General features: G+C 40.7%; 2 protein-coding genes and 1 long non-coding RNA gene across 4 annotated transcripts in view; 2 read left to right on the forward strand and 1 right to left on the reverse strand.

Annotated features, from left to right (window-relative positions):
- On the forward strand, positions 1 to 16,917 carry capns1b (calpain, small subunit 1 b). Its single transcript, XM_031304078.2, has 11 exons — positions 1 to 131; positions 1,392 to 1,450; positions 1,608 to 1,644; positions 3,634 to 3,726; positions 10,882 to 10,939; positions 12,574 to 12,638; positions 13,656 to 13,724; positions 13,864 to 13,942; positions 14,375 to 14,491; positions 15,207 to 15,265; positions 16,628 to 16,917. The coding sequence occupies exons 2-11, from the start codon at positions 1,404 to 1,406 to the stop codon at positions 16,652 to 16,654; spliced, it is 651 nt and encodes a 216-aa protein (XP_031159938.1). The 5' UTR covers positions 1 to 131; positions 1,392 to 1,403; the 3' UTR covers positions 16,655 to 16,917.
- LOC118493940 overlaps positions 16,235 to 27,117 on the reverse strand; it is an 11,805-nt gene continuing 922 nt past the window's right edge. Inside the window, exon 3 of the long non-coding RNA XR_004895981.1 lies at positions 16,235 to 16,244. This is a non-coding gene — a long non-coding RNA (uncharacterized LOC118493940). The remainder of the gene's footprint in view (positions 16,245 to 27,117) is intronic.
- The window catches only part of zgc:101731 (SNARE_SNAP25N and SNARE_SNAP23C domain-containing protein), a 20,248-nt gene continuing 17,499 nt past the window's right edge, over positions 24,369 to 27,117 (forward strand). For both annotated transcript variants that reach the window (XM_031304081.2, XM_031304079.2), the window contains exon 1: positions 24,369 to 24,499. The gene's annotated coding sequence lies outside the window, so the exon portion shown is untranslated. The remainder of the gene's footprint in view (positions 24,500 to 27,117) is intronic.

Consider the following 27,117-nt stretch of genomic DNA (forward strand, 5'->3'; position numbering starts at 1 on the left):
CTCTGTCTCTCTCTCTCTCTCTCTCTCTCTCTCTCTCTCTCTCTCTCTCTCTCTCTGTTTCAGTGTGCCTCTTACTCTCTCGCCCGCTCCCTGTCAGTCTCTCCTCTCTCTTCAGCAGAACACAAGTCTCAGTAAGTCGTAACAAAATTGCTTTTCTCTTGTTTTTAAGTGTGTTTCAGTGTGAATGCAGCTCTGAGGTGTGTTTAGGGAACTGATAGTCGAGTGTGCGCTGGTTTTATGAGTGCGTGTTTGTTGTTTCTGTGCTAAAACCTGACACTGTGTGGATTATGTGAAGGTAACGTTATATAGGCTCTACGACGCTGAAGTTTTGTCAAAATTTGTCAAAGCTTTATTCTATTTGTGAAAGTGCAATAACAGGGGTGTTTCCCTGTTCCTTTTAATATGTAGACCACATCAGACACATTAGAATAAGTCAATCAGAAGCCAACTTTAGCATCGTTAAGGGTCTACAGTCTTGTCTCCAGGGGTGGAAAAGAATAACACAGAAGGGGAAAAGAATCCATTCCTTAGAGCTGCAAAGATTATTGGATTAATTGCCAACTATTTTGTTGAAAAAAAGAAAAAACTTCTCTGATGTCAGCTGAATGTGAATATTGTTCTAGTTTCTTCTCTCCTCTGTGACAGTAAACTGAATACCTTTGAGTTGTGGACAAGACAAGACATTTGAGGACGTCATCTTGGACTTTTTGGGGAACACTGATCCACATTTTTCACAATTTTTCTCATTTTATAGACCAAACAACTCATCTATTCATCCAGGAATTAATTCACACAATAATCAACAATGAAAATAGTATTTGGTTGGCCCCTAAACCAGACCTGCATTCTATAAATTGCTTGACTTAATAGAAACAGGAAGTGGCAGTAAAGTGTACTTTAGGAAGTCCTACTGTTGACATAGTAACGTGTAATATAGCAGCTGAGTCAGACTTCTTTATTCAGGGGTGGAGGTATGGAGGAGTGGAGAAATTATCAGACCTAAGACAATTAGTCGATTGTGTGTGTGTGTGTGCTTCCCTGTGTGTGTTTCCCTGTGTGTCTGTGTTTCCCTGTGTGTGTGTGTGTGTGTGTGTGTGTGTGTGTGTGTGTGTGTGTGTGTGTGTGTGTGTGTGTGTGTGTGAGTGTGACGGAAAGGTGTGTCAGATGTTGTTGGCTGACCATTCAGATGTTTTTTACGTTATCTGTTGGAGCAGACGCTGTAAGAAAATGTTGTGTGTGAACAGACAAAGTTTGATCTCAAAGTTTGAGTTTTCAGGTGTGAGAAAGGTTTTTTGTTGTTTAATCCTGATGTTCTCTCTCTCTCTCTCTCTCTCTCTCTCTCTCTCTCTCTCTCTCTCTCTCTCTCTCTCTCTCTCTCTGTGTTTTATCAGACAGACGGCAAAATGCATTTGGCAAATTCTTTTATCAAAGGCCTGGTTAATGTTGTGAGGTAAGCATTAATCTTTTCCTCTTTTGATGGAGCTAGGCCGCGCTATAATGCCTGCCCTCTGCTTCCAGTCTTTGTGCTAAACTAGGCTAACCCACAATGATCTTCTCTCAGCTGCTCTCTGACTCGTTGTCTTTGTTTTTTCCTTTTCTTCCGACAGCAACATCGACCCGGCTCAGTTTAAGCCTTCAGCCCCTGTAAGTGTGAAAGCTCCGCCCCACACTTATCTATTCTTTATTAGGCAAACAAACTGTCTCATACATCATATATATGTGATCTATGCTCCATCAGAATCAGAATCAATATGGGGAATGGGGTAGTGATCTCCACTTTTGAACAAAAATCTAATTTTGAGCATTTCAAACACTTTATTTCCTGCCTTCTGGTGAATTTCCAATTACAATTTGTGCCTTTTCTGCATCAACGTATGCTTCTAATGTATGTATTTATGTAAAGGAAATTATAATAGGCCAGTTTGCACCACGCACCCCCCTCCCCCCCCCCTTGTAAACTACGCCTATGCCTCAGGGGAAAATGCTTTGTTGCAGTTGCTCACAGTCAAATTAAAGGTAAAATAAGAGTAAGAAAAGAGTGAGTCAATGAGTGTATATAGTAACATGGCTACAGTAAGAAATAAAAACCGTTAAGCAGGGTTCTCCCTGCTATTAAAAGGTTAAGGTGCAGCATCCAAGCCATTTTGGGCAACACCTAAAGCGCAATGAATGAATGAAACTAAACTAAAATACTTTTCACAGATAAAATGATTGTAATCAGACTTTTTTTTAGCTTTAAGTTTTGTCTTTTAGCTTTTTCAGTGTCATTTAGCTATTATCTTTTAGCTTTTCCAACGTTTTAGACACAGATATTGAGATAATGGTCTAAGACGATGTGAAAACGAGACGCAGAACTACCACAAAGGAAACACAAATGACCAAAAAAGAGACACAGCAAGACTACAAAGAGACAAAATCCCACAAAGAGACACAAATGGCTCTTTTTTTCTTATAATATAATATATTATTGAAAACTGTTGCGTAGATGTAAAGTGAGATTAGGTTAAAAAAGATTGTTTCTACTACAATCACAAAAACACTCATCAAACACACACTTAGACGCGCCTATTCATGCACACACACGCACCTCCCCCACCCCCACCCCCACCCCCATTGTAAACTGTCCTCTGTAGCATTTAGTCAAATAATGTCTTTATATGTTGTATGTTCTTTGTGCTCACAAGCTCTGTTTATGTATGTCAAATAGTCTTTGTATACTGTATGGTATATGTCTCATACACTCATTTGACACACGCATAACGTAAAGTACGGTGTGAATAGAAGTAGCAGCAGTGAATAAATAATAGATATTGCTCATGTAACATATACGTTGTTAATAGTCACTTACTAATTTTTTGTAGACCCAAATATGTCACGGTGTCAGCCAATACAAGTGCACTGTTTTGAAATTTGACTTTGTAGTAAATAGACAATTTGAAACAGAATCAGAATCCGTTTTATTGGCCAGGTATACTTCGTACGTACACAAGGAATTTGACGCTGGTAGGTGTTAACTCTCTATACATTCAACAAATAGACATGTAGTAGTAAACATTCAGTAGACAAGTAGTAATATAGACACATACTGTATAATAGACAACAATTTACATATAGGCACATATCAACATAATATGCAAATCAGATATAATATCAAGACAAGTACACATGTAGTGGGATGTGAAGTGCAAAAAGTAATAGTGCAAAGTAGTGTGCAAGCTGCATATTGGAATGATAAGTATGTAACAGTTACTATGGATGAAGAGAAAAAGATAGTTTGTGTCCCTGCGTTGTGTCCTAACCCCTAAACTGTTAAACTCTTCATAAATGACGTTTTTATTCAATCTCTTTGCCGACACTCTGATTTCTTGCAGTGGAAGATTTCCTAAGCAAACAAACATACTGAATGTCTAAATGCAGTTAGACCGAGGAATGTGTGTGACCTAACAGTAGCTCTTTGTGTGTGTGTGTGTGTGTGTGTGTGTGTGTGTGTGTGTGTGTGTGAAGAAAAGGTGTGTCAGATGTTGTTGGGTGACCATCCAGATGGTTTTTCTTTGTTTCTTTAATGTTGGAGCAGACGCTGCAAGAAAATGCTGTGTGTGAACAGACGTTTGATCTAATCTTGTGTGTTTGCAGCCCCCTCCCCGCCGACCTTTGAACTTCGCAGAGTCTCACGATACCGAAGAGGACAAACAGTTTCGTAGAGTTTTCCAACAGCTGGCTGGAGATGTAAGTCCTTAATAATCACGTGTCTATATGTATAATATGTATTAATCCTGTCTGTGTGTGCTCTGTGTTTACATTCAGTTTCACTCCCAATGAAACTGTTTGGATATTTCGTTTTATCCTAGCTGTTTTCTATATGTCATTCCAGCACACAAATAAGCTAAGCTTTGATACCGGGTTGGCAACGGGGAGAGAGACAGAAACAAGCAAACTGTTAGTAATAGAAATGGCTTGTGCTAGGTGCTAGCGTAGTCTAACATAACTGCATGAAGACTCAGTCAGCGTGGATGTAGTCTATATCCACGACGGGATTTGCTCAGGTGCTGCAGGAAATTCTGCCGGATGTCCACAGTGCTGCGGATGAAGGTCTGGCTTGTCCACACATTCCCGGATGGCATTTCTTTAAACCATTGTTTCTCAAATGGGGGTACGTGTACCCCTAGGGGTACTTTGGAGTACTGCAGGGGGTACATGAGATATTTAACAAAATGTTTAATAGTTACAAGGCTGTTGTCCAGAACATTGTTCCTCTTTATGTAGAGTTTTTTTTTTTTCCTACCAAAAATGTGACATTTGTGTCGCCTTCTTTGGACCTATTCTTGCTTTCCTTCCTTCTACTGTCCTACTTTTTACAAGTTTCTCGTTTTTTTCGAAGTTATGGCACTGTTTTTGAAGTTTTTGATACTATTTTCGACCTATTCTTGCTTTACTTGCTTCCTTCTTTCTACCATCTTTTTCCAAGGTTTTGTCTTTTTATCAGTTTTTGTCTCCTTTTCCATCAGCATTTAAATGTTTTTTCAGTTCCAAGGCTGTTTTTTAGTAAATCTATCGCTGACAGCGCTTCATTGTTCCTCTTTATATAGAATTTTTTTTTTCTACCAAAAATGATAAGCACTGGTCAGGGGGTACTTGGCTTAAAGAGACAATTCAAAAGGGGTACATTATTGAAAAAAGTCACAATGGTCTAAGAGCCGGACAGAGCCACGGTGCCTCTGCAAAATAGCCTCTGGAAGGAACTTGTTTTGGTGGAACGTGCGTACATTCAAAAGTAGTTTTAGTCGTGCAACAGAAAACTCAGATTGGACAGATAGTCTAGCTAGCTGTCTGGATTTACCCTGCAGAGATCTGACTTAACAAAAGAACTTTAAAAATTGTTCACTTCAGATTGGTTATATTGTTTTTAGTCAGGGCTGAATAAAGGACGTATCAGGGTAACGTGTAGTATATTTTCATGCAACTAGTCATTTTCTAATCTGAGGAAGGAGTGAGTTTCAATTTGTAATTAAGTTAGTTTTTTGTGTGTAACTGAATTGTGTTGAAACGTGTGTGCATACTTCACATTTTCAATCGATTACTTCTGCGTATGTTGTGACTTTTCTACACACTCAGTCTCTCTTTAATCTGTGGTATGATACGTTTTGCCGCACCCTGTTTCAGGAGTTTCTTGTTTTTCTGAAAGAAGACGTGTGAAGTGTGTACGTGAAGGCTGATTACAGTGCATTTGGCTGCTCAGCAAGTTTTTGAAAGAATGAATCAGTCGATCTTTTCTCTCTGCGTTTTCAACCTGATAATCCATCGCTCACCACACCTGTCAGTCTGCCTGCCTGCTGTCAGCTGCATTCAAAGCTCCAAACCCCCGCCCTCCACTGTCCCGCCCTGTCTCTGGTTTCTTCTCTTTGTGTGGTTACAGAATCACGCCCCGGCACGGCAGGTTTCTGTGGCTCCATACCGGTCTTACTTCACAACCTGTTCTCGAATATTCGCAAGATGAATCTGAAACAAAGACAGAAAAATGTGCATTTTAACATCTTTACGCAGCCCTTTAAACGTAACTTCAGTCAGTATCCTCTTAATATGGCTTACGTTCAGACTGCAGGCATCCGAATTAAGCATTAAGACTTGCAGTGTGAACGTAGCCTATGGCTGTGTCTCATTCCGCAGACTTCCATCAGTACACTGCTAATGTGCACTGACCACATACTGCCGTAGTTCCCACTTTGGATGGTTAGTATTGTCCCAAAAGGAACACTTATGTTAAAACACTTAGCGGAAATGACGAGCGGGATGATCGTGACGAACGCAACACGTGAATGCGATTTTCCAGCCCGCCAAAAATACGGGCTTTCCTGTATGCAAATGAGGAGCGGCCGGCTCGGCTCGCAACACCTCTCAAAATCTGACGAAAATCTTTTAAACTGACCTTTGTCGTTCTAAAATGAAGACAGATTCATCAACTGAATGGCCTACTTCTCGCTTAAAATGTTTTCAGAAACACGTTTCGGTGAACTATTTTCGTAAAATACGAGATCATATTTCGAGCGAGCCGTCATTATGGTCGGTTTTGAAATTCTCGGAGCAGCCAGACCCACGTGACGCGTTTGTCCAATCAGCTGCCAGTCAAGGGGTCCCTTCCGCTTTGTAGTCCAGATGGCGCCTGTTTAGTGCGAGTAGGGTCCATCGTTCCACACTGAACTTTTTGACCGTTTTTAGGGGGTCATCCAGGTACTTTCAGTGCTCTGACTTTTTGCGTTATCTACACTATATACTTAAAACTAAGTATTTGAAGTGTGCAAGTAGGCGGTTTGAGACACAGCCTAAGTCATCAGTTGTTCCAGGAAATGGTAAACAGTAGTGTGCAGATCGGAGCGTAGTGTGTGAAGAGTGAAGATCGGAGGTGTTCACAAGGGAAGAAGCTTGGAGTAAGAATAACGTGTGTTGAGCGACTGTGGAAAAGAAATGTTTCGCGTTTGTGCCTTTCCGAATTGTGGCAACAGAATGAGAAAATACAAGTACCTAAACTTTCATTGTCTACCTTTCCATGACCATGAGATACTGCAGTTGTGGCTAGTTGTACTTCAGCTTGATGTGCAAACTCCCATACAAGTACTACGCGATAAAGATCACCGCATTTGCAGCGTACATTTTTGAGAAGGATGACTACACAGACACAACACAACGGGGCCGGCTGAAGAAAAGTATTGGAATAGTTTTGTACTTGATTTACTATTGTACTTTTGTACTTGATTTACTATCATTAAATTAACCCTTTTCATTTTCCTTCCCTGCTCTTTTAGTCTAATTGCAGCTGACAAAAATGAAAACGGTGCATAGTTAGTGATGACATTTACTGTTTAGTTTAGTTTATTTGTTACTGACGTAAAAAACAAATTACATTGACGAAATACAAAAATATGTGAGGGTAGAAACCTGTAACGGATTATATTTAAAAACCACAACCAATATACAGGTACATACACTAATGTAGACGTACAAAATCCAAAATCCAATTTAAGTGTGCAAAACATTCATAAAGATGTAATAAAAAGAAATACATGTGGAGAAACAGAAATGATCGCCACGTTTACAGTAAAAACAACCGTTTCTAAGGGTTTTTTCAAAATCACATAGTTTAGACAGGCATTAGGCATTTCTAAGTCTGTTTTTATACATAGACAATGACACAGAGGAATCCATTAAAGGGGCATTAAGCGATGCTGCACAAAGATTGTTGATATTTGAACTCAACTTCCAAACAAATCCAACTACAAACTTCCCTTCAGAAGCTCCGCCCCCCCCAAGTTCACAGACAGATAACTACTGGCCGGCCAGCACATTCACGTGCTACCTCCCCCCTCCCGGCGCTATTATGGATCCCACACAACTTCTAGGCAAGTCCCACCCTACGAAGCAGCCCGATTGGTTGGGGCAGAGACGGTTTCGAACTGAGACGCCCCAACTCGTGTCAGTTTCCTGTCTCTGTGTCACGTGGGCTCTGCCACGGCCACTCCTCTTTAGGAGACTAGTGGCAGGGTTGTGAGGTAAAACCGGCTTTATTTTCAGCACACGCAGAAAATAGAGAGCTAGGTGACCGTGAGGAGATATTCACTGAGTTTGACAAAAAGTGAATTGGATAAACATCACTTACTATACTTTATAAATGTACATTTTCCTTCCACAAAATAACTCCACGAAATTTGATAGAGATCTGATTTGCGGGATGTTTTGTACAAAGGAAGATGAAGATTCTCACAACTGTCATGTTGCAGTGCAGCTGATCATGATATCCAGGTGTTCTCCTGGATGTTTCTTTCCATTCCTGCGGTCAGATAACTGCATCAGCACGATGATTACACAGGTAGTTCCTGGGCAGATGCATCAATACTGTAACGGCCAGCAGGATGCCGTTGTGTTGACTGTTCTGCACGGCAGTGCAAAGGATCATGGGACTAGGTTATGAACAGTTCCTGTCCTAGTTTAAGTGTGTAAATGATGTTCTGTTAGTGTTGTCGTTATGCATTCACGTTACCTAGGTTTTAGTCTTGATTTAATGTTCATGTTTATTTACATTTGTACACCGTGACTGAGACGCTGGGGTAGATTGATGACCTCTGTGTATCGAGTGTGTGTAGAAGATAAATAAACTTCTGTAGATTTCAATATCTCTGGTTCTTTGACTTCTTCCACGTAGCTTGCTACAATACCGTCAAGTTAAAGAAAGTACGATGTGTCCGTGTCAACTCCTGTACCGTGTGATTGGCTGGTGAAAACACCAAAATATGTAATCCTAGAGAGAGAGAGAGAGTTGGAGGACACAGAGACTTGTCGAAGCACTCGTGTTTCAAAATCTCTCAACTTTGGAAAACATTTCCCAAGTTTCTGAGGGTGGAAATGTCAAACTATTATTTATTTTGACGTCAAATTGTCCGAGAATCTATCCAGAAACAGTCAGAGAGAGTTCGGCAAACTGGGCAGACATCAGTCAATGATAATGCCATCCTAAATTAAATCAGAGAGAGCAGAAAAAAACCTACCAAGTGGAATTTATATTCTTTTTTTTAAAATTGTAAATGTTGATACTTACATTTCAGGGTCAATTTTACACGTGCGGACTGAAGATTTGATGGCTTAAATGCTGGCTTCTTGTTACTTTTCAGAACAATCCTGATCCTGATCATCTTTTTAATTATCAATATTAAAAGAGATGAGCAGTTACAGTTCCCTCTTCAGTTCACAGACATTCTGGGACGTTGAGGGTGAAGGATTTGTGATCAAATTATTTACACATCAGCCTGCAGAGATAAACCATGAATCCATTTATTGTGTCGGACTCATCGGACAAACTTAGAAACAGCAGAGTCGGCTTCAGGGAGAGAGAGGGAGAGAGGGGGAGGGTGAGAGAAACAGAGGGAGAGAGAGATATTTCTCTGCATTCCTGCCATTGTCTGACAGGGCAGTGCTCCATCCTGAGAGGCGTTGTACTGTGTGTGTTTATACTGTATATATATGTGTGTGTGTGTGTGTGTGTGTGTGTGTGTGTGTGTCTGAGGTTTTCTCTGACTCATCAGAGGGGTGTGTGTGCACCAGTTAGACCAGAAGTCAGCCGACTTGTCCGTGGGCTTGTCAGCAGCAGGAACGAGGGTGACGATGAAGAGGATGAAGGTGGTTGTAGTAAAATGTGTCTCCTCGGGATCAGGCGGAGTCCGCTGTGGAGACTTTTCTGGAAACTTCCTGTTAAACTTGTACAACCGCTCAGGGGCGCAACTACCCAGTGTCAGAGGGGTATGCAGCAACAAAAAAAAAAAAAGTGCCGGACATCATCATGTATGGGCTTTAAATAATAAAGGTTTATTTTAAAGTATATCAGCGACGTTAACGGTTGCCCGGTTGTCCTTGGCAACCAAACAAGACAGACAATTGGAAACCTAATCATCACCCCTGGTTGATGTGATTTGAGTGGTGGAGGGCGCCTACTCTAGCCTGTTAGTCCTCTAAAATGTTATATAATAACATTGAGAAAATGTAGAAATGATTTAGAAACGCACAACAGCAGCTACATATTGAAAATACCAAAAAAAGATTTTTATTTTTTATTTTTTTTATTTTTTTAACCATCGCTTTGGCGCCTCCCATTGCTGCGCCCCTATGCGCCGCATATAGCTCATACCCACTTTTTGCGCCACTGCAACCGCTGACTCTGTCACAACAGTGCTGGGAAATATTGAAGTTAGGGACATTAGGGAGGAAAGTTGAGCATTTCAGTTTGTTCTAGTTAGGACACCTATTTCCATTGTGATCCAAGCAACTAGGCTACATTTAGTCTCGCATTGCCAGACCAACAGTATGTCCACAGTGCTGCAGAGTGCAGGCGCTATTACACAAACTGCATTATATAACTGAAACTCTAGGATAGCCTAGATTGGTCAGGGGATAGGACCTGAACAAATGGGGTTACGTTACCTTGTGTAAGCATGGACGCCTGGCCAATAGTAGTGATTGAAGGGCGGGTTTTGGTGTGACCATAGTGGGATTCGTAAATTCGCCTCCAGGAAAACATGGCAGCGTTGCATTGTGGTTATACGGGAGTAAAATGTAGGCTACATCGTATGTACACTCAAATTAGCAGTGCATTGTGGGTATTTTATAGTGGACTATATAGTGAATGACATTAACCACGCAAAAATTCGAACTCCACTACAAAATGGCGAACACACGACATAGATGCTCTGTTTCTGTGACAGGGAACAGTTTCAATCACAGCTTCTCTCTCTCTGAAGTTTATTAATAGATTTTAGGCATCCAGTAGCTTAGACAACCATAACACAGCAAACACACATACACACATATATCTCACATACATAAAAAACACTCACAGAAATTTAAAGAGTTAACAATTTGTGAAGTGATTACAAAGGTCTGGTCTAATGAGCTTCAATAAATAATTCTACTGTCACAACAAAATGGTTGTGATTGGTCTTTATGTCGAAATCACAACTAGTGAACTTGATCTTCCCGATCACGTGAAAACGGTTAATCATCTTTGCCAAATGACCCTCTGGTCCTTTTGATTTCAGTTGCATTAATCTTTGCGCACACATGCACACAGTTTCAGCACAAAAATATGTCTGTCCCTGCGTCTGGAGAAGGCACGGCGTTGCTTCACACTTTTTTTGCAAAAGGGAGAAATTCTGAGAGTTGTTTTGAGTTTTTTTTTTTTTCAGCAGTGAGTCAGAAGCTGGGGAAATATAAAAGAGAAACAGCTTGAGTCACACTCAAATCAGCTGTGAGTCACTTTGTTTGTGGGGGCTTCCTCTGTGGAAACAATGAACATGAACACCCTTTCTGATGTGTGTGTGTGTGTGTGTGTGTGTGTTTTAACAGGACATGGAGGTGAGCCCCACTGAGCTGATGAACATCCTCAACAAAATCATCGGCAAACGTGAGTCGGCTTTACCTTTATTTCCTAATACATGCCTGTATTTCTGTACGCAGAGATGGAAAAAACAAACTCTGGCCTGAAGTATTTTCTCACAGCGCACACTACTTTATTTCCTATCATCATCATCATCAGGCCTCATTCACACTGCCTGGGTCAGCCGTCCGCCGCTGCGGCAAAAACGCTGGCCTTTCCATTGATATTGAATGGGGGTGGGGCGTTTAGGCTGCGGTGGGGTTTGCCGCAGGGGGGACACTCAAAGAAACGCAGCGAGCCTACGACTCAACTTTTGGGGAAACACAACCCGTCGTTACGCTGCGGTGGCCAGTCATGTAACAGGCAATCAGACTTGTTGGTGTGTTTTGAGCTACGGTTTGAGGCGCTGTGAGAGTCCCGTACCCTGACAAGCCAGACCCACGTCAAGACGTTGGGTCTGGGAACTCACCATTGGCAGGGATCAATCCGAGGGGCGGGATAAAGGGTTGTCTTTCAAATTCCCTCTGCACGCAATAGGATAGCGCTACAACCAACCAGAGCAACGCTAGTTGATAGATTAAACTTTAAACTCCGAACACGTCTTCCTTTTTTAAGAATGACTTCAGTGTCGTCTTTGTTCTTTTCTCAAAGAAAAGCTGAACTCCAAGTCTTCCAGAGTCGCGGCCAAAGCCGACTCCAAAGACCGCTGTTCGCCAGCAGCAGCGGCCATCTTCTTTGTTTTCAAATAGTAGGGAATTCACGCGGAACCGTCGCAACTCTGCCGTCATTATGTTAAGCCCCGCCCACCGACTCTATACACGATGTGATTGGCCTGACTAGAGTTTGTTTTTTCCAGCTCGCAAGCCAACGGAGAGTTGCTAGACGACCCTGGCTGCAGATTACATTTGCTGCCGCTAGGGTGGTCTAGATTTCTAGGCTAAGATTTCTGTATAGGAAACAGGAAACATCACTGCCTGAACCCAAGCACTGAACTGCCCGGGAGTTTGTGTAACTGATGAATGTTTCCTGCAATAACAAAGCACTCGCTCTGTCTTGCTCCTCTCTTTTCTTTCTCTGTGAAATAAAGCTGCTTTTCAAGTGCGATCGGCACGTCGAGATCTATAAACCGTCTGACAGAAGACACTAATTGTGAAATATAAAGTCTACTTGTGCTACATCGGGGGGGTTAACCCTTGTGTTGTCTTCCCGTCGACCGTGCAACTTTTTATTTTTCTGGGTCAAAATGTAAACTTTTTTTCAACGTTTTGGACGTTTTTTTTTCCCCACGTTTTTGAAGCTTTTCCTGACATTTTTGTCACTTTTTCAATGTTCTTTTAGAAGGAAAAAAAATTCAAATGCTATGAAATTGAATAAAACTTGTGAAGAGCGTTGTAGGAAGCCATCCACGTTATTTCTTTTGAAAATTTGGTTGAAAGAAACCCAAATTTCTGATATAGAATTTCTTTTGCAAACAGAAGGGTTATATTTTCAAATGAACTTCAAGAACGAAGCAGGACGTCACACAAATGAGCCGTTTGTGACGCTCCCACACCGCCGGACTACCCTGCGGCAATTTGCCGGATCGCTGTTTCCCTGTCTGAACCTTAGCTCCAAAACGTTTGGGGTATTTCTTCCTGATGTATTTTATCTGTTTGTTTCAGGTGGAGACCTGAAGACGGACGGTTTCAGCATTGAGTCCTGCAGGAGCATGGTCGCTGTCATGGATGTATCCTTTCACAAAATATGGTGCCAACACCATGCAGTACTAGTGATACTCAGTACTACTGTATGTCAGTAGTAGTAGTAGTAACTGATATGATGAAGACTGGGGGTGAAGGGGTGGAGGAGGGTCGCATCCGTTCCCGCTAAAGCGTGATTTATGGTTCTGCGGAGGCTCCACGCAGAGCATTCTCTGTAGCCTACGGAACTGATCTGAAGTTCATACTTGTGCGTTAGTGTGTGCGTCGATCTCTTTGAGAGAATAGCAGGGCCGGCGTGTGTGTATGCGTGCGTGCGTGTGTGTGTGTGTGTGTGTGTGTGTGTGTGTGTGTGTGTGAACAGAGTGTAAAGTTTCAAACTAATTGCATGTGTGTGTTAGTGTGTGTGTGTGTGTATGTGTGTCTGTGTGTGTGTGTGTGTATGGGTGTGTGTATTAGTGTGTGTGTGTGTGTGTGTGTGTGTGTGTGTGTGTGTGTGTGTGTGTATGGGTGTGTGTATTAGTGTGTGTGTGTGTGTGTGTGTGTATGGGTGTGTATGGGTGTGTGTGTGCGTGTGTGTGTGTGTGTGAACAGAGTGTAAAGTTTCAAACTAATTGCATGTGTGTGTGTGTATGGGTGTGTGTGTGTGTGTGTGTGTGTTGCTTCGACATTTGTTTGGCATTTTTCCACAATGTTTTTTTGCAAAAATTCTGTCGATTTATTCGTGTTAAGTCAACATTACTACCAATGTACTGATCAATAGAAAATGTAGTTTAAAATTGACGTTACACTTCTGTATGTATTCATAACACGAGGTACGGGCCGGGTCCGGATTGACTTGCCGTTTGGTCCGGATGCGGACCTTGGTCCGTACTTTGAGAAGCGCTGCCTCAGAGTAAATAGAGTAGAAGACGGAGAGAGAGAGGCAGAGAGAAATGAGCACGAATGAGTGAATGAGCTTCATAAGCAACATGTTTAATCAGACAGTAAGAAAATGTCTATGTTCTGGGTGTGTTCTGTTTGACCTTTGACCCGACTCCCTTCAGAGTGACAGCACAGGTAAACTGGGCTTCGACGAGTTCAAATACATGTGGAACAACATCAAGAGATGGCAGGTCAGTTCTATAAGCTGATAATCAGTCGGCTGTTTGGCTCGGTCGAGGGTTCAATTCCTCATGTCAGTCGGTGGATACAAAAAAACTCATGAAACCAACAGGAAGAATGAATTCTGTTCTGTTGTTCTATTGTCTCCAGGCTGTGTATATGAAATTTGATGCTGATAGGTCAGGTACCATCTCCTCTGACGAACTGCCAAAAGCCTTCCATGCTGCAGGTGAACAATCTGTGTGTGTGTGTGTGTGTGTGTGCGTGTGTGTGTGTGTGTGTGTGTGTGTGTGTTTTTGTGTGTCAACAGAGTGTAACGTTTCAAACTAATTGCATGTGTGTGTGTGTGTGTGTGGGTGTATGTGTGCGTGTGTGTGTGAACAGAGTGTATTGAACTAATTGCATGTGTGTGTATGTGTGTGTGTGTGTGTGTGTGTGTGCACGTGGGTGTGTGTGCGAGTGTGTGTGCGTGCGTGTGTGTGGGAATGTGTGTGTGTGTGAACAGTTTAACGTTTCAAACTAATTGCATGTGTGTGTGTGCGTGTGTGTGTGTGTGTGTGTGTGTGTGTGTGTGGGCGTATGTGTGAGATCAGAGTGTAAAGTTTCACACTAACCGTGTGTGTGTGTGTGTGTGTGTGTGTGCACGTGTGTGCGTTTGCAGGTTTCCCTCTGAACGACCAGCTCTACCAGCTGATCATCCGTCGCTACAGCGACGAGCACGGCACCATGGACTTTGACAATTTCATTGGCTGCCTGGTGCGACTGGATGCCATGTGCAGTGAGTCTCTCTCCTTCCTCCGTCACTCAGAAAACTTTCCACGTGTCGATGTAACAAGCAGCTCATTTATTCACTCAACGGCCGACATTTATGTTGGTTGTTAGGCGGCGTCCCCTCATGGCTGTAGTAAATGTAGTAAACTTTTTTGAAGAAACAACTCGCACATCCAAAAATGGGTCTGTGCAGGTGCGCTCGAAAATAACATCAACTTGGAAACAAAGGAACAAATCCCTCACTTTGTTCATGCTATTGACTCTTGATGAAGGTCCGGAGGGATTTCTTCCTCTGTTTCCAAGTTGATGTTATTTTGTTGTAGTAAATTTTTTCACTTCTTTTTAATGCTTTTGTCGACACTTTTTTGGCGCTTTTGACAGTTTTTAAAAAATGTTTTCTGATGCTTTTCTGCACAGCATGGATTTGCAGTTACTCTCTTAAGTGCTATGTGTTCTTTTAGCAACAAAATATAAAAATGTTAATTATGTAACATCTAGTAAACAACAAGAATTTAATCAAAGCATTTTCAATTTGTGCCGTCCATCTTTTCGACAGTGCATCAGCGACAAGCTGCTCTTTAAAATGACCAATAATCAGTATTTATTTGTTTAAATATTAATGTAACTCACTGTATTGATTCATCAGACTGTGTGTGTGTGTGTGTGTGTGTGTGTGTGTGTGTGTGTGTGTGTCTGTGTGTGTGTCTTTCTGCGTTCTGCAGGAGCCTTTAAAACTCTGGATAAAGACAACAGTGGCACCATCGACCTGGACATCAAGGAGGTAAAACACAGTCGACTGAACTGTCTGCTAAGAAAATCATTTATAAATACCACTGGAACATTAAACAATAAGTTCATAACTTATGTTCCAGTTACATATTTAGATTATCACAAAAACACATCATTTCAACATTTTACTGCACACATACTTTTACTTTAAGTACTTTTTTTTGCTAAAACCAGAGGTGGAAAGAATACAAAAATATTCTTCTTAAGTAAAACTTTTTTCTGAAGTACGAGTGAATTACTGGTATAAAAATCGTACTTTTTAACAAAACAATTTTTATAGTGATATATTTAATATCTTATTTATACTTATTTCATTAAATCGCAGTATTTTGTGATTTGATGAGGGCACAAAGCCGCTTTCCATTGGAGTTTGTTGACAGATAGAAATGATGTTGATGCCACGTTGTGCTATTTCATTTTGCATTATTTTCCATTAAATATTGAAGTGCATAAGTGTTATGGCATGGCTGGCCGAGAGGCTCTGTATCCATGGTGGTATTGAAAGGGGGATTTCATTCTTGCATGTTTTGATTGTTGTGCGCAATCAAAAAACATCCCCCCCTCTGCTTTTGTTCACAAATCGCACCCTGCGTATTAGGGATGCACCGAATCCAGATTTTTGGGGTTCGGCCGAATACCAAATCCACTGGTTAAGATTCTGCCCAATCCGAAACCGAATACCGAATCCTACTCCCATCCTCAGTCCATTAACACAGTAAACACATTAATGAAGTAAACAGTGACTGTCCTTCCTCTGCCGTACCTGAAGTTGCTGCATTTTGGCTGCTGTCTGTAGATTCCTTCATGCACAACTCGTATTCTTTTGGATGTTCCATACCAAATGTTGTAACAGCGGTGATGTTGTGTATAGTTTAGGGTCCTCGCCACCACGAGACAAATCGGCATTGCAAATTGAACATGTAGCTGGACTTGAACGGCCTTCTTTTGACTAAAAGTACTGCCAAACCACACTTTTTCTGCTCACCAGTTCCATTTTCACTTTCTCACAGCCTACTGCATTGAACGGTCCGCCTACGTAAACACCTTCCCGTAATCAACGGCGCCGTCATTACGTCGACCAGCGTAGCTTGCGCGTGCAAGCATAGGGTTCGGTGAAAAAAAATTCTAAGGTTCGGCAGAAACAGAACTCCGTCGAAAAGCCCAATATTCGTCTGACTCCGAAGCCGAATCCTGGATTCGGTGCATCCCTATGTGTATACATCTTCCACCTCTGGAAATTACACCCCTTGGCATTTCAGGACTGACATAATCTGGTGCTCACGTAACGTTTTGACATATATTTTCAGTGCAGAGGTCCCGTGACACTAACGCTGTTTCTGTTTCTGTCTCTCAGTGGCTGCAGCTGACCATGTATTCATGAGGCGGAGGCGGGAAGCTGCTCTTCTCTTCTTTCATCTCATCCCTTTCTCCCTCTCATTACATGTGTGCAAGAGCGTAGGTTTAGTTTCAACATTGGGGGTGTGGGGGGGGGACACATTATAACCGGGGGGCTCTGGGGTTTCGCCCCCCAGAAAAGTTTGAGAGTCAAAAAACTTATTTTCCTGCACTCAGAAATAAATCTGTAAAAAGTTCTGGCAGCTTATAACTCATGGTCCAATTACATATTTAGATTATCACAAAAAACATACAGAATACAAAACTATTCTACTCAAGTAAAAGTACTATTACTTTGAGGAACTTTTACTGAAGTACGAGTTAAGATACCGGTAAATTTACTTTACAGCAAAGTACCCGGACTTTGCTATAATAAAAAAAAAAAAAAACTGACATTTTGTGTGTAGCTCCATTAAAAATACAGAACATTTTCTGTTCTATTAACCCTTGTGTTGTCTTCCCGTCAACCATGCAACTTTTTGTTTTTCTGGGTCAAAATTTAACGTTTTGGTCCCGATGGTTTAGTCACTTTTTTCGACATTATTTTGTCACTTTTTCCCAATTTTTTATGTCACTTTTCCCGATGTTTTTGTCTGTACTTTTCTGTGCTTTTTTTTTATGTTTTTGAAACTTTTTCTGACATTTTTGTCACTTTTTTCAACGTTCTTTTAAAAAAAAAAGAATTCAAGTGCTATAAAATTGAATAAAACACCTAAATTCAATGAAAGTAGCTGATCATTTATTTTACTTGTGAAGCGCGGGAACCATCCAACTGAATCCATCATCCAAACTGAATTACAACTATTTAATTACAACTATTACAATTGAAAACGTTAAAAAGAAACAAAACAGTGAAATAAACAGTGACTACGTGGACTTAATCTCCCAAAAACCAATCATATATTTTGAAGGGGACAAAGCTACCTTTTCTAAATATTAGGGGGAGACATGTACCCTGCCTTCCCCCCCCCCACACCCCCCCAAAAAAACAAAAAAAATCTATGCCTATGCACGTGTGTCTATCTGAAACCCCGTTGTCTCTAAAGTAACGGGGACCAAAATGTCGGCGCAGAGCTCAAGTCAAGGATAAAGAAAATCAAACTGGGACCAAAGCCGGTGCAGGTGCGGATGCTGCTGCTGCTGCACCGTCCTGCTGCTGCCACGCAGTGGCGCTATAACATTCCCATGTTGTGACAGTAAAGTTGAATCTAATCTAATGTTACAGATTTCTATATTTAAATGTTTATTGCCAATTTTGAAAAGGTCTTGATTGTTATCCGAAACTGAATAAATTGACAAAACTTACATTAAAGTGGTGTTTGGTGCCAGTTTGTGGATCTGACAACTCTTCTTCATGTAAGTTTATGCCAGTGGTGTAGTCTAGTATTTTGTAGTGAGTATACTGTCATTTTTTCCCTCCGAGCATTAGACTCACCCGTCCCAGAGCGACGTGTCCCAGAGCGACATCCCCATTGGTTTTTTTTAATGTTACCGCGTAACCTCATCTGGCTCATTTTCTGTAGTTTCGTAACGTTGACGTCTGCTGCAGTGTCATCCGAAGCGGCAGTATAGCTTCAGGGGCAGGCTTACTAAATCGCTGAAAGAGTGTAGTTTAAATTTGCTTTCGTTTCATATATCTACTTTATTGAATCACATTTGTTAATTTCAAATTTGCGCAGAGAACGACCGCCAAGCAACAGTGTAGTTGTTCCTAGGCGACTCGCAACACAGACGGGTTGAATTTATGAACATAAGTGTGAAAGTTCTCTCACAAAACAATCATCGTTACGTAACGGTATCCTTGCGTTTTTGTAAGTGGGTATACGGAAATTCTTGACCTTTCCTAGTGGGTATACTCCGTACACCTGCGTATCACGTAGACTACATCACTGGTTTATGCCTGTTTCTCTACGTGGAAGTTTCTTTTTTCATCTTCTCCAAATCAGTTCAGCAGTTGTGGCCATCTCTGCTCATGCTAACCGCCCGGTACTTTACGTAATCAACATCATTGATTACAAAAATACATCGATTTGCAAAACATGCGTCGATGCCTCGGAATAGAGGAAGATGGCAGCGCCCGTAAAGGCCCCGACACCCCAAGCCGACGACCGGAGACTAGAGGCGACGACGGCCGACTGTGGCGTCGTCTCACGTCGGCCCTCGTTGCCTGTAGTCTAAACAAAAAAGGGAACTTCTGATGTGTACTTTCAGTGTGGAAGAAAAAAATCTTCTGTGCAGAGAGCGGATAGAACCAAAAAAAATGAGAAAATAAGCATGTTCCATAAAGTTGTTCTAGTCCTGATCACTGCATTAGATACGAGAATTAGAGATTTCTTATTACTTTAAGATGACATCATTATGACATATGTGTACCAGCTTTATTTTGCATTTCAGATTCACACCATAAATGTCCATTAGAGCTGCAAAGATTAATCAATTAGTTGTCAACTGTTAAATTAATCCCCAACTATTTTAATAATCTATTAATCGATTTGAGTCTCTTTTTTTTTTTAATGGAAAAAAGCTCATAATTCTTCTTAAATTTGAATATTTTGGAAAAAACCCAGACGAGACAAGTGTGTACATAGTTTGTTGTCATGACAGATCATCTCCCGCAAGTTGGTTTTATGATTTTTGTAAAGCCATACTTTTATGTTTTTAATTGTTTTATTAATTACTTCCATCAATGAGGTTGTGATTTTGCCTGTCAGTAGCTGCCATAAGCTGCCACTGGGTTTTTATCTATATTATGAGATAGGGTTTTATATCTAAGATTGTTATTGTGGCTGATGAAGATGACGTCTCGGTCTAAAATCTCGCGAGGTGACTTGTTGCCGGAAGACAGCAGTGTGTGTAACGTTATTTTAGAAAGTAAGAGAGAAATGCTGGGGAGGGTTTGTTGGAGTCACTACCGTCGTCAGTACAGAATGCTTAGCTTAGTGTAATCTAAAAGGTTTTCGTAAAATGAATAGTTTGTGTGCTCCTTTCTTAATTGTGCCAACAAATCTAGACTTCGTGCAGCGTTCAAAGACCAACGTAACCTTTGGATAGGGACTAGAGTGCGGATCGGGCCGCATTTTTCTGAGCCAAACACAGTTAAAATCTAATTTTTTTCTCATAATAATGACACATGTACCTTTGTTTGTGTGGAAAGCTTTCATTAAGCAACTGTAGGAAGGCATTCGGAAATGTCAACAGATGAGCGCATCAGCGCACATGGGGCAACAAGCGCACGTAAACACAGGCGCGCACCTACATAATAAGCTGTTTTAAATTTAAAATGTTCTATGCCTTATCGCACTGATGTGACCGAGTCCGACCCGAACCCGAACATTATTTCTAAATATCTGGGCCTGTTGGGTCCCGACGGGTCCGACGGGCCGGGCCGGGTAGCCATCCTCTAATAGGGACAGGTTAAAGTTGTGGCTAGTTGTGCCACAGCTAATGTTACAAATGGATCCTAATATTTACAGTCAATGGTCTGAACTCTGCAGTGATCATTTTGACCGGGGATGACTAGCTACTGCCAGCCAAAAGAGGAGAAGAAATTTTAAACCGAAGCGCTGCAGACAATGCTATTAGCTAAAGTTAACGTTACTGTGTGGTAACAGTTAGTTAGCTAGCTAACGTGACACACGGAAGCATGGCAGGATAACGGCACCTTCTCCAGCTAATAATGTTTTCAGACATTCATAATAATAACTATCTGAACCTGTCGGTGGAAAAAACCCGCACTTTTTAGTAGGGCTGTCAATCGATTAAAAAATGTAATCTAATTAATTACATTCTCTGTGATTAATTAATCGAATTTAATCGCATACATAATTAACGGTGCCTGAACGATACTTTTTAAGAAAGGAAAAAAAGAAAAGAAAAAAAAAAGGGTACTAAACAACAGTCGGTGCCATGAAAGAACGGCTTGTTTATTGCTAAGGCCATATGGTCAAAATTAAATGATTTAATAATAATGTATAACAATAACAATAACTTATTTCACTAGTAAATTGCTGTTGAACGACAAAAACAACCACCAGATGGGAAAAGGACATTTACAATAACTTCAAATGCACCACGAGGCTGTAGTTTACCAGTTTCATTGAACACACCGTCTGTGTTGTTTCTCCGATGGCAGCTACAGATTGTTACATACCAGTGTTGAGTCACAGTCCTCTACAGTAAAACACAGTCAAACTTTACACCGTTTAGCGTTAGCTGTCAGCATTGTAACCGTGTTTAATCCAGCTACTAGCTAGCGGTAGGCTAACGTTAGCTGCTGTTGAGTATAGTGTTAACTAGCTAGCGGTAGGCTAACGTTAGCTGCTGTCGAGTATAGTGTTAACTAGCTAGCGGTAGGCTAACGTTAGCTGCTGTTGAGTATAGTGTTAACTAGCTAGTGGTAGGCTAACGTTAGCTGCTGTCGAGTATAGTGTTAACTAGCTAGCGGTAGGCTAACGTTAGCTGCTGTTGAGTATAGTGTTAACTAGCTAGCGGTAGGCTAACGTTAGCTGCTGTTGAGTATAGTGTTAACTAGCTAGCGGTAGGCTAACGTTAGCTGCTGTCGAGTATAGTGTTAACTAGCATCATGTGCAGCGGTGTTTGTGTTTCCTGTATCGTCTGGTTCAGAGCATCAGAGAGAAGAGCAGACATATCAGTGGCACCAGATTTCGGTAGCCAGGTTTGGCAGGAAGAAGATTTTTACAAGTAAATGTTCCAGTTAATGATCCAGGCAGCACATTCTCGTCTCCCTCCTTCATTTTACAGTCCAATGGTGGCTAGAACGGCTGGAATGGATTAATCTGCGTTATTTTTTTTAACGTGTTATTTTTTCTCAGATTAATTAATCGAAATGAACGCGTTATTTTGACAGCCCTACTTTTTAGTGGACGTTCATTCCATTGCAGACAGGTGTTATGCAGAGTTTTGCTTCCCCACCTAAAATTGCATCCACCTCGCGGACAGCAAGTAAATGCAACTACTGAGTCTAATAAAACATTGATGACTCTAAACGTTAAAAAAAATATAGACTTCATATTAGTTATCACTATTGATGAACCTGATAAAGAACATAATGTTGTTGTTTTTTTAACCGGGACTTTGCCTTAAAAATCTTAACGTTAGTTTCACTTTGGGATGCAATTCTCGGCACAACACCTGTTCGCGGCAACCGTTGTTCCCATTTCACAACATAGGGAAACACAAGGGTCTAGGCTACTCTACACAGGTTGAAAAATACCCACATTTTTTAGCCCTATCTCCCGGAAACTCCCGTAATTTGTATGGCCCAAACTCCTTTATAAATAATCGGACCAATATGTTGACCAGTTGCCAGATCTTGTATGAAAGGCATCCTATTCACACAATCCACACACCATATACAATTTTAAACCTGTTTGTCACCTCAACCTGGCAACCTATAACTCATTGCGCAGTTGATCTCTGCACAAGCTTCGTGGAAAGTTCAGACACGAAAGCGAGCAAGGTGGTAAGCGAGCCTCCACAAAGCACTATGGAACCATTTCGACGCTAATAAGCCATCACCCGCCGTTAGCATTCCATTGACTGCCATTCACTTCGTAATCACTTGGGCCACTTTGGCAGCAAATAACTTTACATCTGAAGCGTTTAAAGACTCTATTTTTTATTTTCAATTGTTTATTTCTAAAGAAACACAACAATGTATAAAAGGCTCCGTTACCTTGTACCTCACGTTATGGCTCCGTAGCAGACGTTTTTGTAAAAAAAAAAAGGTCAAAAGTTTGGGGTCACTTAGAAATTTCCATTCCAGACAGAATACCAGCTGAGATCAGTTGCATTGTTTTTTTAACCAGGGCAGCAGTTTTCAGATTACATTATGTGATTACATAATTACAAAAGGGTTCTCGACTGTTGTAGACAGAAGTGGTTGAAGAAACGCTTGACATCCATCCTTTTTGGTCTAAATGTCATACCCAAATTAAAAGTGGTACAGCTCCCATATACTTTGACACTCTGGGGTGTGCCTGACATCATTGGAAAGGTGATTGATGTGGGTGTGTTTGTGTATTTGAGAAGTGTTGTATTTTGTAGTTTTTTTGTCTTTTTTCTTTGCACTTTTCAAATGGAAATAAAAAAACGCACAGACATATCTGTAGAAAAAAATTCATATAAAATCAATTTTTGAGTCTTTTGGCTTCTCTGTCTTTTTTCTGTAGTAAGCTGAGGCATGTGGCTGATGCCCTGTGTTGTCTGTATCTCACCAGATGTGTTTACAGCAGTGTATTTTAATTTTACAGATGTATGACTTGGACGGAAATAAAAAACCTCCATTCTAGCCTCTGTAACTCTGTGTCAGTAAGGCCTAGAATCACCCTGACACTTCTAACAAAAACGTGAGTGTTACCATTCCAATGATGTCAGGCACACCCCAGAGTGTCAAAGTATATGGGAGCTGTACCACTTTTAATTTGGGTATGACGTTTAGACCAAAAAGCATGGAATTTCAAGTGTTTCTGCCTGATTAAAAAACCAATGCAACGGAGGAGAAGCTTACCCCCTTGTTTTCAACCCGTTTGTCACCTCAACCTGGCAACCTATAACCCAGTTGTGCAGTTGATCTCTGCGCAAGCTTCGCAGAAAGTTCAGACTAGGGATGGGCGATACCACACTTTTAGGATTTGATACGATACCGATACTTTTTCTTGCATTTTCATCGATATCGATACCAATACCGATACTGATACCGTTAATTTCTTATTGGCAATTTTTGTCAGTAAAAATATTATTACATTTAAGACAAATCACAAGACAAATACAGACCATTTATACACAATGTATTATGGTCAATACATAATAAAATTAAAATTAAAATAAATAACATAAATATGAATGAAATAAATTTAATATGAGCAAAAACATACACATTTTCAGGCCCTTGGCTGTGTCGTTGTCGGCTGTGTCGCACTTTGACGCTCATTCGCTCGTCTCCTGTCACGTGACATGGGCCAGCTCAATACGCCGCCAGGTACAGGGGTGTCCCGGCACATAGTCATTTAAGTAAGTAATCTAAAACAAATGAAAGTGATGCATACACCCCCAATTATTATTTTTTAGTTTATATCGATATTTTTTTAAGGAAATCGATGCCAAATGAGTAGCGTGAGTATATCGATCTATCGATACCACAGGATCGATACGCCCATCCCTAGTTCAGACCCGAAAGCGAGCCGATAAAAATGGCAGGCGGTATTGAAGGCGGTATTCCCGCAAAGAAATAGAAATTTAGCTGTAAGTTTCAACAGTGTTAGGCGCAACAATTTGCATGCATCTTACCAAGTCATATCGACAACCTCCACGCTTTTTGTAAGGTGTGTCGCATTGATTTTAAGGTAGCACACGGCGGGGAAAATCGGGAAGAAGAAACACATAATGGCACACAGGGGATTTCATCCTTCATCACAAAAGGACAGACAGAGGCAGAAAACTATACACAGGTTGAAAAATCCCCCTTCAATATTAGGCTTACTGGCAAAACAAAAGAAAACATTGTATGTTTTTTTATGATGAAAGTATGATTTTTAAATGTGACAGGACGTTTAAAAATGCACATAATCACACTTAGTTTTTAGTGTATAGATGCTGGGGGTGTGTTTGGTTAGGGGCGGGTCCGGACCGGTGTGGAGGGGGGAGGGAGAGCGGGGGCGGTGCAGAGAGTGCTGGGGAAACAGATGCTGAGGAGGTGAAAACAGCCGGAGGAACAACAGGTTTCGGCCGCCGACTGCGGATGTTTTAATGCGAAAAAAAAAAAAAAAATCTGCACCAAAACCCCTCAGAGAGAAAGACGAGCCGATGAAAGGTAAGCAGGGTGATTTATGTGGGGTTTTTTACGAACATCTGAGCAGACTTTATTCCTGAAGCAGAAAGAAATGAAGATATCGTTAAAGTAACTACATATCCGCCTGCTCTCGTCATTTTCATCCCTTCAAACTAAATGCAAGTCGGTGATTCGATCGAACGAACAGTCCTTGTTTAAAGCTTTAAACTAAAGCTGTGTACTCCTGTAGGACTACATATCCCTGCGCACAAAAACCAGACATAAGAATAGCTTCTTTCCCACTGCCATCACTCTACTGATGGCAGAGAAGTGGCCACTCACCCACTTCCCTACAGGTTACATACTTATCATTCCAATATGCATCTCGCACACTACTTTTCCCTATTACTTTTTGCACTTTACATCCCACTCCAATGTGTACTTGTCTTATTTGTATATTATGTTGATATGTGCCTATATGTATATTGTTGTCTCTATTGTAGGCTACAGTACATGTCTATTTCTTTGAATGTATAGAGAGTTAACACCTGCCGAAGTCAAATTCCTTGTGTATGTAAGTAATACTAATGAATCTGATTCTGATTCTGATAAACTAACATTAAATTGGCTTTATAAGTATGGAGGTTTGGTGTAAACCCTGTAACTATCATGCTAAGCAAAGGCAACCTGAATATATAAGATTAGTCTGATTCCCAATCAGCATACATTAATTATAAAATGTCTATGGTCTAAAGGCAACAGATGTTTGTCTGTGTGTTTAACAGCTGATGGACACATCTGTCCTATCTACTCACATGACTTTTTAAAGATAAGTACCACTTGATTGATCAGCAACTATCCTCATGTTAGCTTCTTTAAATTCAGTGCATCTGCACATTTGGAATTATGAAATAAAGGCGAATACTTGCAGAGTATTTCTTCCTGTAGGTAGATAGATAGATAGATAGATAGATAGATAGATAGATAGATAGATAGATAGATAGATACTTTATTCATCCCGAGGGAAATGTTAGGCATCCAGTAGCTTAGACAACCATAACACAACAAACAGACATACACACATATATCTCACATACATACAAATCACTCACAGAAATGTAAAGAGTTAACAATTTGTGAAGTGATTACAAAGGTCTGGTATGGACTGACCATGTGATGCAATGACCATGATAAGGTGCTATGGTATGGAGTGTGTGCAGTGGTGGTAGTGCAAAAGAGAACAGTGCAATAGCTTATTATTAAATATTAACTATGACTATGAAAAGACAAGAATGTAAACATAATAGAATTGCTTGACAAACAAGATAAGAAATAATATACGTTAAGAACAATATATAACAGGGAATACGTTATAAGATGTAGATGTTATACAAAATGCAGATATTGTAGGTGTCAAATATATGCGGACAGCTCCTTGTTTTCGACTGTAGGAGCTTGTATTTTGGAGTTTGGTGATCAGTGGGAGCCGTGTTCAGCTGTGAGGAGGAGCAGAGCAGTGTGTAGTGTAGCGGTGACGTCACTCTGTGCACCAGGTGGCACCAAGGCTTCTTTTATTTACTATCTGCTAGTTCACAAACCTGTCTGACTGTTGACTCTGGGCCACGCTTCCTGACAACATGGCTGCAGGGTTTTTAATGTTCAGTTTTAGCAAGTGTGTGTGTGTGTGTGTGTGTGTGTGTGTGTGTGTGTGTGTGTTAGAGCCCGACGAGCGAGCCGATATTAGGCATTTTCCAAACTATCGGTATCAGCATTTATAATTTTATTCATTCATCAGAATCATTTATAATGACAAATAAATGATTCTGATAAACGAATATTTCAAAATTATTTTTATTAAAAACAATTATTGTGTTTTTGTTCAAAGGACTTTAAGTTTCATATCTTAAATTTGTATTTTTATACATTTTATTTATCAGAACTTTAATATATTTTGACGTTCTGTTGTGACAATAAAACAAAAGTTTATTTTCAAACTGCATTATCATATTATTTTAGTGAGGACTCATAAATAACTACAGATAACTAATGTTAGGGGAATCTGTTTATGTTGTGTTACGTGTTTCTGGATTTTTTTCCCGGTATCGGCCTTAAAAATCCTTTATCAGTCCTGCTCTAGTGTGTGTGCGTGTTAGGGATGTAACGATTGTTGATGAAGTATGAATATGCGATGAATCGGTTTACAACCGGCTGAAATAATAAAATAAATCGCGATGCAGTTTTTTAACGGCCTAGGTGCGTAATCTACTTTAGATTTCACTTGTTTGACTTCAGACGTCTCTACGTCTTCTTAGTTTATTTATTTGAAGAGATGCTTTTCCATTTATTTAGTTATTCTGATGTGGGATTTGTTTTAAAAATCAAATCAGTAATTTGTTATTTAATTTTTTGTTATTTAAGATGGAATACGAGGGCGATTAGTTGTGCAGCAAGTATAAACACATACAAGACAAATAAATACATATAAGTTCTACACACAGTCCAACTGGAACACAACCGTAAGGCCGGTTACACACTGGATGCGTCGCGCGAGCGTGTCAGCTGCGTGGCATGTCCGTTTATATTTCGGCTCCCATGTTAACAGGTTAGAGCTTGCACACTACCTGCGTGAGATGCACATCTCAGGCGCGTGAAATCGCGAA

The sequence above is a fragment of the Sander lucioperca genome, chromosome 20 (assembly GCF_008315115.2).
Source record: "Sander lucioperca isolate FBNREF2018 chromosome 20, SLUC_FBN_1.2, whole genome shotgun sequence".
Taxonomy (NCBI): domain Eukaryota; kingdom Metazoa; phylum Chordata; class Actinopteri; order Perciformes; family Percidae; genus Sander; species Sander lucioperca.